General features: G+C 32.7%; 1 protein-coding gene across 1 annotated transcript; it reads right to left on the bottom strand.

Moving 5' to 3' along the window:
• Window positions 1–7,370: 7,370 nt before the first annotated feature.
• Window positions 7,371–9,908, bottom strand: LOC115876244. Its single transcript, XM_030891952.1, has 2 exons — window positions 9,168–9,908; window positions 7,371–8,867 (listed from the first exon to the last, which is right to left on the bottom strand). Exons 1-2 carry the CDS (start codon window positions 9,507–9,509, stop codon window positions 7,371–7,373), a joined length of 1,839 nt encoding a protein of 612 aa, XP_030747812.1. The 5' UTR covers window positions 9,510–9,908.
• Between the last annotated feature and the right edge of the window lie 3,222 nt (window positions 9,909–13,130).

The raw sequence follows: 13,130 nt of genomic DNA, 5'->3' as shown, positions 1-13,130 counted from the left end.
TTGCAAAAGTTTTAAAAAGTACTTTTTGATTTCTCATAAAAAAATATAAAACAATTTATTATAAACATTGCTATGGAAATGCATAGTTTCATAATTACAGGGTGTTAAAACTTTTTAAAATTATTTTTTTTGTAATAATTATCTTATATATCATTATTTTTTTAATTTGAAATTGCTGGATGTTGGACTAATGGTAATGATAACTAACAGTAATAATATGTAATAATAAAATAAAAATTAAAAAATAAATATTTAATTTATTAATTTTATAAATTGTGATTACTAAAATTGCGTTTATCTCATCCAGGAGGCCGAAGTGGGCAAAATATCAAGAGATAACTTTTAATTGGCATTAAACGGTCTACACAATTTTGATATCAAACGAAAAAAATCAGTGGCGCACATGTTTTTTTTGAAAATATCCCAGTGATAACCCATATGCACGTCCCTGATGCATTTATTAACACTTTTTTAGCATTAAAATATGTAACATAGTAACACCCTCAAAATTCCATTCAAATCACTAAAAGTGCTCGGAAGGAATTTATAATAAATCGAAAGATTATTAAGACTTTAACATCCTGTAGCTACGAAACAAAGCAGAATCGGAACTATGTTGGCATGAAAAATAAGTCTTATTTTTACGTGAGGAATCTACCCACGAGAGATGGCACATATTTTTTGAAACACCCTGTATAATTTTTGTTTTTCAATTAGAGGCAGATCATCAATAAGAGATCCACAGCCTACTAGATAAAAGTGACAACTTTTAAAAATTCTGTATTTCAAAGGGGACTATAACAAAATATTAAGTGTGCTATATTTTTGGAAAGGTACTTTTAAGTTCTTTTCGTTTAATTAAAAATATTCCCAGAGTGTCCCAAATAAAACATCAATTTTTCTAGTGATAACTCGCTTATTATTAATTTTAAAGAAATTATATTTAAATCATTAAATTCTACGTAAAAGGTGTTTTGGAAATGTTTTCATAATACATAAAGAATAATACAAAACATGAAAAGTAATGTTTTTGTTTTTACTTACTTACTTACTGGCTACGACTGTCGACTGCTTCAACGTATCTGTACCCCAGAAGCAAACTATAGGGAACTTCTAGGGTACAGGATCGGATACAGGTATGTAGTTTGTGTAGATGTGATCCAGTCGCATCGGCTGCGTCTCGACTGCTAGAGCGACCAGTTAAATCGCAGTCGCTGCGTAATTATGGCGCGTTTTTTACCAACTACGAAATTTTAATAGAAGAAATAAACAATAGCCTTCCAATTACGAAGATGGAAATTATAAGAATTTTATTTTTTCCCTGATTAGGCAACTTTCTTGGACCCATTTACTTCGAGATTTACTCCTACGCCAAAATTTTTATAATTGTTATCCTCGAATCATATATACATAGATGGGTATATTTGTATTTCTTTGGTTGAAATTTCAAAAATTATTTTTTTTATAAAAATGAGAAATTTAAAAATTATTCAGGGTTTCTATTTTGCAGAAAAATAGTTATTTGTAGTTATTCAGGCCTATGTTATATATGAAACCTATAAACTATAATTAATCTATTTCACTGTCTATTTCTTTAATTGGTGCGTCTCGATTCTAGATCGAGACGCACCGGGCTCGAGGTGGCACCGAAAGCACACATCAACTGCGATAGCGAAAAATCGTAGTCGACAGGGGCAGTTGTTTTAAGCCCGGCGGTACAGTGTGGCGTTTTTGCGACTGTCGCAGGCGCTCTGTGTAGTTTATTTATGGTCGATGCCGATGCCGCGCGTTTCTGCGGCAACCACAAAAACGCGCAGTGTATAACCGGGATTAGTCGTACCAGTAAAACAGTATGTATTATAATTTTTTCTGATAGAATCTACATCTGATTTGAATCTACATGATTTTGCGTCACTGGTAATTTTTACCATATCGAAATATAACATTTCTCTAAACAAATTGAATTATTACAAAATCTATTAATTTTAATATAATATCATATCGAGGGTCACAAGCTCGGTCACAAGGCATGGATCTCGTATGATTTTCTAATAAAATTATATTATTTTTTAAAACAATTTTTGTGATATTTTCACAAAAATAATTCAAAATATTTCATTTGATAATGAAGTATTGATATCTCGGCTCTATAAGATAATTCGTTTAAAAAAAATTATAATAATTTAATATAAAATTGGGTATGTTTAAAAAATGATACGAGTTACTGCACTATGACCTTCGATATGCAAAAAAGTTACCGAATTGTACGTAGAATCTAATTCTAAAATAAAAATAGGGTATTCTCATTAAAAATATATGTTATATCCGAACGACAATCAACAATCACAAATCCAAACATTTTTTGAAGTACCCTGTATACTCTGCAGTAATTTTAAAATGTGCTTCTTAACCTTCCCTATAACTTTTCTGTTTAACATTTTGTTCCAAAAAGCGTTAAAAAAACAAAACCAAAACATTTTTGATATACCTTGAACTCGTTAGCTTTTCATTATCTATTATACTGCAGTTATTATGAATTAATTTAATATCATTAACCATATAACAAAAATCTATCTGAATGTACGTGAAATTTTCGAGAAAATTTTCTTTTACCCGATCATGACATGAGTCGTTTTATACATATTTCGTTAAACAAGAATTATGCTGCAAGTTTTTTTTACATTAAATTGAAAAAAATATATATATATTTGCTTCAAAATTGACAAGTTTTTATACAAAACATCCCAAAATTTGCCGATTGACTTCTGAATTCCAAGAGACTGCCAGTGACTGCCGCGACTGCCTAGCGACTGCCAGTGACTGCCGCGACTGCCTAGCGACTGCCAAGCGACTGCCGATCGACTGCCGAGCGACTGCCTATGACTGCCATGTAATTATAGGCGACTGCCGTAAGACTGCCAAAGACTGCCAGCGACTGCCAAGAAAATGTGCATGTAATTCCAACAGTGAGACACCCCTCGCACATACCTAAACCATACTCTTGGAAAATACCCAAACTGATTCTTAGCCTCCACTTCAAACCTGCTCATGAATAAATTAGCCAAAAATGGAGACAATGGATTACCCATTGCTGTACCTTCCCGCTGTTCAAAAAAGTTGTTATTAAATTGAAAACAATTTTGTTTCATACATAACGATGTAAGCTCAATATATTCAATCACAGTTTTGTTGTCGAGACCATTTGCGTTCAGTAATTCCTTCAAGTAGCCTAAAGTTTGTGGAATTGGAACACTTGGGAACAACGAAGATACATCAAAGGAGACCAAAATTTCACCTTCATGCAATGTTATATTTTTAATTTTATTAATGAATTCAATATTATTTTTAACTGAGAAATAAGGTTCATGATTAGGTAAATTTTCGAACTCCCTTGATAACCATTTTGCCAAATTATAAGTCGAAGAACCTACAGCCGAAACAAGTTTTGAGTTTATAATCATCTGCTGATGAGGCTAACATGGTTAGCGAAACGCGCGTCCAGTGTAAAAGTAAAAGTGTTTTGGTGTATTGTGGTGATTTAATGTTTTATTTTGCTATTAATATAATATCTGAAATAATCGAAGGAATAGGATTATGTAAGTGATCTGAAAGAAAGCCAAAAATCAAATAATATACAGGATGTTCCATTTAAAAAAAATCAGCCCGATCCACTCACGCTTTTTTGAGCCACCCTATAGAAGTTAAAATATTTTCCTGTAATACATCCTCGTACATACTGTAGGTCTGCACTTAAACGAAATTCCCAAGTTTTTTTATTTTAGGAGCTACAGATGCCTGACGCACTATTGCCGGACCCGGTATAACTAAAATTTTACAAATAAAATGACACCGATGTTTTCTACAATGCTACTTCATAGCCATCGCTGACGCCGTTTTTTTCGATCATATATTGTGGAAAAACAATGATTAGAGGAAAAGACGATGGGCATTAGCACTATCCCCAATGACGACTTATTCGCGTGGTATATCAGTGCGAATAAAACTGCAAAGAATGCAATTTACTGCTGTTGCCTAATGATGCTTGTTGATAGTACCACATGCCTGCTTCTTAAGCAGATGTTGGCGTGTTGGCCGATAAAGAAGAACATGTGCCTCGCCATGGTGAGAACAACGTGCCTTAGAAGATTGCTCCGACTCGAAATTAGAGCGAATTTACTGAATGATGTAAATGCATCCGGTTATACAGGAAACAAAAGTTATTAATATTTTGTGGCATTTAGACACTGCAAAATTAATATTGTAATAATGAACGTATACAGGGTGCTACAAATTCGAGGTACGAGCATTGGTATCTCGGAAACCGTTATAGATACGAAGATGGTTAAATTGGGGCAAACTTGCACCTTGGGATGTTTACCAAGATGCCATCAAAAAAGTTTTAAAAATTTCAAGAATTGCTGATTTTTTTGGAAAAACCGGATTTTTTTGAATTTCAATTTTATTTTTTCCTGTCGTTACTTTTTAGAGAATCAAAAAACTAAGTGCACATTCTCATAGCCACTTTATTAAGGCTATCTAACAGTGCTTTTAGATTTTTAAATTAGCTGATAATTTGTAAGATACAGAGCCCGATTTAATTTTTTTTAAATACGGACCTGCAATTTTTATTTTAGTTTTTGAAAGAACTCGGTCTCCTGAGTTATGCCACACTTTACACCTTTTTTTATTTTGGGTACCTTAACAAAAACAAAAGTATTTAATTATTATTTAAAATATTTTCAAATCCGACCCTGGTTTTTTAAATTATTTAATCTGATTATATTCATCGCAACACTATTGATTAGCGCTAATTAACATTGAATAGGGAAAATCGAGCCAATTGAAAGATTCAAATAAATAATATTCAGGTCACAAATTAAAAATATTATTTTTAACTTTTTTTATTATGAATTTGAAATCTTAGTGTGCGATCTAGTAATAAATCACCTTCTACAAACTAGTTTTTAATGCTCCACATGTTCGAAAGGTTTACCACCTTCCCTATTGCGCAAATTTATTATTCGTTCAATTTTATAGCTCTTTAACTTTAAACATGTCTTCTTCTTATACTTCCGAATGTATTTTGTACTCTTTATTGTAAATGTTGAAAAATATTGTTTCCACTTTTACAAATGACGTCCAGTACTGTCTCCCCTCGCTAAGGGGAGGGGAGGGGGGTATTGGCGACAAGTCCAGGAACCTCGCTGGCCATTATATACTGCTCTACTATTTCCAATTCGTCTTCTGGGGAAATTTTGATTGTTTATATTACATTATATTCATTTTATTTTTTATTGCATTTTATTTTCCGTATTCAATGTTTTACCCACGTCATTGCTAAGTTTGAAAGCTTATCAATATTGTAACGATGCCGATGAATAGATTAAATATTAAAAAAAACAGAGCCGGACTTGAAATTACTTTAAATAAATTGTGTTTAAATGTCCGAAACAAACAAAAAAAAATATTAAGTGTGGCATATCATTGCACTCAGGAGACCGAGTTCTTTCAAAAACTGAACTAAAAAATGCAGGTCCGTATTTAAAAAAATTAAGTCGGCCTCTGTATCTCACGAATTATCAGCTAATTCCAAGTTCTAAAAATACTATCAGATATCCCTAATAAAATGGCTATGAGAATATGCAATTAGGTTTTAGATTTTCAAAAAGTAACGACCGGAAAAAATAAAATTGATTTTCAAAAAAATCTGTTTCCCCAAAAAACTCAGCAACTCTTGAAATTTTCCAAACTTTTTTGATGGTATCTTGGTGAATATCTTAAGGGCGCAACAAGATACCAATGCTCGTACCTTGAATTTGTAGCACCCTTTATATGAATTATACAATTTTTTTCTGATAAAAATCTAAACTAAAAAAAATATTTTTAAATAAATTGTAGAGGAATCAGCAACGTTGAACTAACGATCCTGAAAAACATAAGGGAAGCAAACAAGGCACAAGGCGCCATTTGCAGCCTAGTTAGGCAGTAGCTTACAATTTGAAGCGTTACTACCGAAAAACAAATTTCCTCCCGTATTGACGAAGCCGGAAGGCAGAAACACCGAGTGTCTACGGGTAGTCATGTTTTAGTCATGTCTCATGACTAATGTTACTGTAGACTTGCCCAATAAATTCCCTTTCTTCTTTTTATTATAGTCTCCACGATAACATCTTTTGTTTATTGTTTCCTCTGTGCCAAGGTGATAGCGGCGAGGTGTGTTGGAACGTCTCGGCAGCGGTTTTTCGGTAGTAACACTTCAAATTGTAAGCTACTGCCTAACCAGGCTGCAAATGGCGCCTTGTGCCTCGTTTGCTTCCCTTCTTTTTTTCAGGATCGCTAGTTCATCGTTGCTGATTCCTCCCGTATTGACGAAGCCGGAAGGGTAGAAACACTGAGTGTCTACGGGTAGTCATGTTTTAGTCATGTCTCATGACTAATCTTACTGTAGACTTGCTCAATAAATTCTTTCTTCTTTTATTATAGTCTCTACGATAACATTTTTTGTTCATATGTATTAATGTAGGATATCGTTGTAGTCAGGACACCGAATTGTTTCAAAACCTGAAAAATGAATGTCTGTATTTAAAAAAAATAAGTTGGCGACAAATTATCAGCTAATTTAAAAATCTAAAAAGACTATCAGGTAGTCTTGATAAAATGGAATCCAGTGGAAATCTGGAATTTCCAAAAAGTAACGACAGGAAAAATTAAAAATGATTTTCAAAAAAATCCGGGTTTTCAATATAACTCAGCAATCCTTGAAATTTTTTTGATGAGATCTTAGTGAATATCCCATATACTTGTAGCGTTTTTTAAACAACTACCACTGCGAACGGCAGCTTTTCATCTGAGAGCAGTCGTGGATAAGGTATTTCACTGGAAAGAAAACTAATTAATAACAATAAACCAAAGAAATAGATATTGGGCGCCAGGCATGTACAGAGAGAGTAAACACAGAGTAACACAGTTGTATAATACTTAAAACTAATGACTATATTTATTCATGATGAATTCTGATGGTAAATAGCATTGTACACTTTTAATAATTATTATAGTGGTTATTTGTTGAGTAAAACTATGTATATAAATAATATTAAATATGTTCTATGAAAAAACTATGAAAAAATACAATGCGTGTAACGTTATAGAAAATATAAGAAAAGTAGCATTACTTTATTTAAATTGTTAAATTTTATGCGGTGTTAAATAGGGTGACCAGATTTATTTGCAGAAAAGTAGGACAACCAGGACAAAAAAGCCTGATTTTTAATAAAAAAACCTGACATTTAACAAATATATTTATATAAAAAAATGTAACAATTTCTACTTAGGTAAAAACTACTTATACTTTTCAGAAGAACCAATTTCTTTTAAAATATTGGGATTGTCCATAAATAATTATAATATTCCTCACAAGACATTTTTAAATTAAATTTTAACACTATGAGGCTTTTTATTGATTCGATAGATAAACGGTTTCTTTCTTTGGTCCACTGCGCTGCGATTAAAGAAAAAATTCGCTCGACGGCAGCATTATGTGCCGGAATAGCAAAGTAAAATTCACAAATTTTAAGCAATTCTGATGATAAATCAATGTGTTTTAATTGCTTAAAATAGTAAGACCACTTTTTATCTAAAGATAATGATAAAAATTCCTCATTTTGAATCTTTGTTGTCAAACTGTCTTTTAATAAAATGATTTCATCAATTAGTTTTGTGTCATTAATTTCTACCCCTTTTTTGGATAAAAATTCAATACAGGGCAAAATATCATTAAATTTAAAGTTTGTATCATTTAAAAGCATCCATTGAAATGAATTAAATTCTGCCAATGGAGCGGCCCATTTTTCTAAATAGTCTATACATTTAGTATAGAATTGCCATACTTGCTCCTTAAAATCATTAACTTCTTTTTGTAATCCCTTTTCCCTTAACACATTTAACTGACTTCTTACTTTTAATGGTATAAATTGCTCGGAGAGCCTTCCTTGTAGTGCTGTGAGGACTGATGCAAGAATGTCCTGCACTTCCAAAATGGAAATATTTTCTTTTTCAATTAACGCAACGTTTACATGGAAAATGTGCATAGTTGAATCTAACAACCACAAATACATTTCTGAAAATTCACTCTCAAAAAATTTTCTTAGCATAGCTGGACAGTCTTGCTGAGATTCAAAGTAGGATTTAAGTGCCGGATAGAGTTTAAGAATCCGTTCAATGGCTGGGAACATGGATAGCCATCTTGTTTTGCTATGATATAAAAGTGGTTGATAGGATATTTCAACAAAGTTGCAAAATTCTTTTAATGCTTCCGTTCTTACCGTGTAGATTGAAAAGTAGTTAAATATTTTGAAGATGATGTAGTCCACATCACACTGCAGTGAATCAGCTCCATGCTGTATACAATTATGAAGAATATGGGCTGGACAACCTATACCAACTATATCTGAATTTAAGTCTTGCTTCATGTTGCTTAAAACATTTTTCTGTCCTCGTCTTGCGAGACCTCCAAAGTTTACATTAGCATTGTCACCGGAAAAAGCAATACACTTGGAAGTAATGTTAAATTTTTTTATGGTTGTTATCAGATATTTTGATATGGCTTCAGCCGTTTCACTTGAAAGGGCAGATAATTCCAATACCTGTGTCTGAATTCCGTTGAACCATTGAAAGTACTGGACAACAACAGGAAACATTTTAGTAGCTCCATGATTACTTGCATCTGTACCGATACCATAGAAATTTACAGAATTTAGACTTGATATTAATGTTTCTTGTGCGTGAGGTGAGAGTACATGATTAACAATTGCTTCGGTTTTTGTTCTTCCGCATCCAAATTTAGCAGTTATTTCTGAATCCGGAATTATCTAAAAAAACACAAAGAATATGTTAAAACTTAAAATTTGCTATTAATAACTGCATAGGTACCTTTTTTAATAACGGTATTTTTTTTCCTAGTAACTTTTGGCTGAGCTGTTTTTACTAAATTGAATAAATAAATATTTAAATACATTTTAGTACAGCCAAGTACATAATATTTTTATTATCAGATCACAAAAATGTCTAAGCTTATTTTTTTTTATTTATTTCTGACTTTTAACTCGAAGGTGAAGAAGTGTTTTTAAAACACGCTGTATATATTTTTTACTGCAAAATTGGGTACCTACCTTTTTAAGAAGAGATGAAGTGCAGTCCAACGATCTATAAGACTGATGGTGCGAAACGGTGTGATATGCTAATGTACCTTCTGCAGCTTTAAGTTTAAAATCAACTGAACTATTCTTTTGGACGAAAAAGTTATCCAGTTTCATGCAAGAGGAAGAGGCTTGAAGACTTTTCTTGTGTTTTTCCGTAGAAATATGTTTTTCCAAATCTGCTGCTCCTTTGCTGCCAACAGAAACAAACGAATCACAAGGCACACATTTGGCTTCTTCTTCGTTTCGGCCTTTTACAAAAAGTTTGTATTTTGTCGCCAGTTTTTCGGTAAATTTACACTTTCTTTTAGACATGATGTTTACTTGCTGCTGCTGAACTTAAACTGAACTATGAATACTCAACTGTGAAACTGTGAAGTGAAACCAGGTGAAACGTCGGTTTTTATATACTCGGGGGAAACCCGCAGTCAAAAGTCAAAACAAAACAATTAAAAGCGATTTCGATTTTACGCACGCTCTCTGGTTGTGTCGATCGGTATGGGTTTGGTTGTGTCGGGTCGGTATCGATATACGCGACGACCGACGCGGCGCGGCGTTGCCAGCTTGAGAAAGTCGGAACCAGGAATAATGATAATGTGCGTTTTTAGTTATTTAGAATTTTCGATTGATAAAAAGCCGGACACGACAAAAAGCCGGCCTGACGTTTTCATTTAAGCGAAAAAGCCGGACATGTCCGGCTTTATCCTGACGTCTGGTCACCCTATGTTAAATCTGATGTGTTGCAACCTGTAGATTCTAGAATCTATGTCTCGTTATTCATCTGTTAATATAGCGCAATAATAATATCTATAGAAAGTAATACTATTACAAGGCGTAATATAATGAAACCTAATATAGTCTATAAAATGAATAACTTTGAATTTTGACCGTTATTTTTTACCAACATGGCAAATATAAAATCCCTCTGTCAAAAAAGTTACTGATATTCTTTAAATTGAGTGCCTGATCTAGCCTGAACGAATCATATAGGTAACTCTTTTTACTTTCGTGAAATAGAAAAGGAAAATAATAAAACAAGTGACAATTCTTCCTCTTCTTGCAAAAATCAACACGAAATGTCATAATTGACAAAAGTATAATGTCATCAGCTTTTGACATTTCTAAATATTAGACCAATGCCGTCTCTATTAGAACAGCCACGAGGCGAGATTTATGACGTCACGCTAGTTAGATAATACGGATTAATAAATATGTTGGAGAATACATGGGAAACATAATTATTCCTCGTATTTTTGGTTTGTATTTTAAAAATGATATAGTTTACATGAAATATACATAATATACAGTTAATAAATACAATATAATATATACCGATTTATTGTAATAAATACTTTGGCTAATAAACATGAACCATACAAATGCAGCAAATGTTTTACAATATAAAAATAATGAATAGGTGGTACATAAGATAATGGGTAAAATGTAAAATATATTTTAAATTTTGGGGTTCGAAAATCAATCTAATTTAACAAAAAACATTCAATATCTACTAATAGTGATGTATTATTATTTGCATTCACAAAATTTATTTATATATTATAATATTTACTGCAATTAATAAACTAATATAAATTTGTCAAAAGATGACCACATATTTTTTTAAATTATTATTCTTAACACAAAAACTATCTACATTGACTATGGAGTACGATTTCAGTCATATTGTAAAACATTTGCTGCATTTGTATGGTTCATAGTTTATCTGCCAAAGTATTTATTAAGATAAATAGGTATATATATATAATAGGTATATATATATATATATATATATATATATATATATATATATATATATATATATATATATATATATTGTGTATATTGTATATTTCATGTAAACTATATCATTTTTAAAATACAAACCAACAAATCGAGGAATAATTATGTTTTTCATGTATTCTACAACATAGTTATTAATCTGTAGTATCTAACTAGTGTGACGTCATAAATCTCGCTCCTAGGCTGTTCTATTAGAGACGGCATTGCGTCAGCATGGCCGCAAGTTGCTAACCTAATAAAATTAACACTAGAAGACACTAGAAAAGCCCGCAGGAACTGTCAAATTCAAAGTTATTCGTTTTACAGACTATATCTAAATCACATTGTAACTACTGAATCGACATAAATGATCTTAACAATCTAACCACCAAATATAGTCTGTACGATATTATTTAAAATGTACGTTACTGTTTAAGACTGAAAATATAGAAAATCTAAAACATAAAAACTAGAACGTAAATCTACACTTAGCTGTTCTTTATGTAATCTTGCTTCAAACAGCGTGAGGTGGTCTCGCATCTCTGTACTCAGCCATCCAACACAACCAAAGGGGCTAGAATGAGACACCATAAATTGCTACAGCCGTAACTAACTAGCTTACAGCTGAGAACGAAGCAGCATGGGACTCAAGCTACATCCACGCTGTGGCACTTATATGTAAGAAAAAATCATTCTTATTGGGGACACTCGTCCACAGGACATCCGTACATAAGATACTACCCGTACTATCCGTACCTTGGACACAGTCCGTACCTTGGACACAGTCCGTACCTTGGACTCTAAAAATATGAAACTCTTGTTTAAAACCAAACAAGGTCTAATAAACAAAATAAACCTACCTCGAAATACTTCCGAGGGCTCAATAAATAATAAACAACATGTCCTTTCTTCCATGTGACATTCTGGAGGACAAAAGAAAAGGGACGCCACCGTGCCAGCAAAATACAAATACAAGTTGGGACATCCGTAACTCTACCCTAAAAATATTCAATAATAATATCGAATCTATAAAAGGTAATAACTATCTTTACCTGTAGCCTCGAAATAGCAGCTGATTCAAATTATACAGCAAAATTTAAATAATCACCATTTCTAAAAGCTGGGATGTATCCCAGCTTTTAGAACTGTGTTGTAACTCTGTTGTAACAGAGCGTCAAAACAAAGTGAGGTTAAGCACGGAGAGAGTTGACAGAAGCGATGTTGACAGCGCCTCCTCAGAATAGTAACAGGGTTGTGTCGAACGATAACAGGGTTGGCGACCAGGGAACGTAAAAATTACGCGTCAAATAAACTATCCGGCCTGAACGAGAGGGAATCCGGTGATGATAGGCCAGACATCATATATTATATATAAAAAAGACATGTAACGAACTAAAAACGTTACATACTTATCACCAAAAGATTAATTCCGAAATAAAGTTATTTTACTAATAAATAATAGATGTCTTATTAACTCAATTATGACCATTAATGAGGCCAAAATATGTTTGATATTATTTGATTCATTAGCATTTTTTTTGATTTTACAACGTTTTTTCTCTCAGTGAAAGGCGCAAATTTGCCCCAATTTAACCATGTTCGTACCTATTATAGTTTCCGAGATATCAATGCTCGTACCCCGAATTTGTAGTACCCTGTATAAAGAATAAAAGATTGTGAAAAACACCAAGTAAGTTTTTATTTATTTATATGTTCCGTTATCTTGAACACTGTTATAACGATTATACTGTAAAATATTAACAAATTTGGTAGTTTTAGATATTATACAATTTTTTAACTGAATGCTATTACCGGAATATGTGCTAATGGCATTTATTTTTATCCTAATAATATTTATCTGTTGACTGACAATCATCGGTTTGGGATCGCTTTTATCTGCGGCATTTTTCTCGTTTATTGCTGCAAACATTGGGATCATAAGCGGAAAAGGCTGGCAGGACAGAAGGCCTGTATTAGTCAGGATTAGGCGATCCAGCTCAGCCGACGAGTTGCAGGTTTTAAGCTAACTGGCTACTAATGGAACGATTTGTCAACTTTTTCATCCCCTCTCGAGCTCTGTGCAAATATGTCTCCAGATTCGCATTTTTTAGCTTAATGCCCTCCACTGGCACTGTATTTGTTTCACTTAATTAGATT

Source organism: Sitophilus oryzae, unplaced genomic scaffold (genome assembly GCF_002938485.1).
Source record: "Sitophilus oryzae breed Bouriz unplaced genomic scaffold, Soryzae_2.0 scaffold_1059_pilon_pilon, whole genome shotgun sequence".
NCBI classification, from domain to species: Eukaryota; Metazoa; Arthropoda; class Insecta; order Coleoptera; family Curculionidae; genus Sitophilus; species Sitophilus oryzae.
Note: the sequence above shows the minus strand (reverse complement) of the source record. Positions and strands in the feature narration are given on the sequence as shown.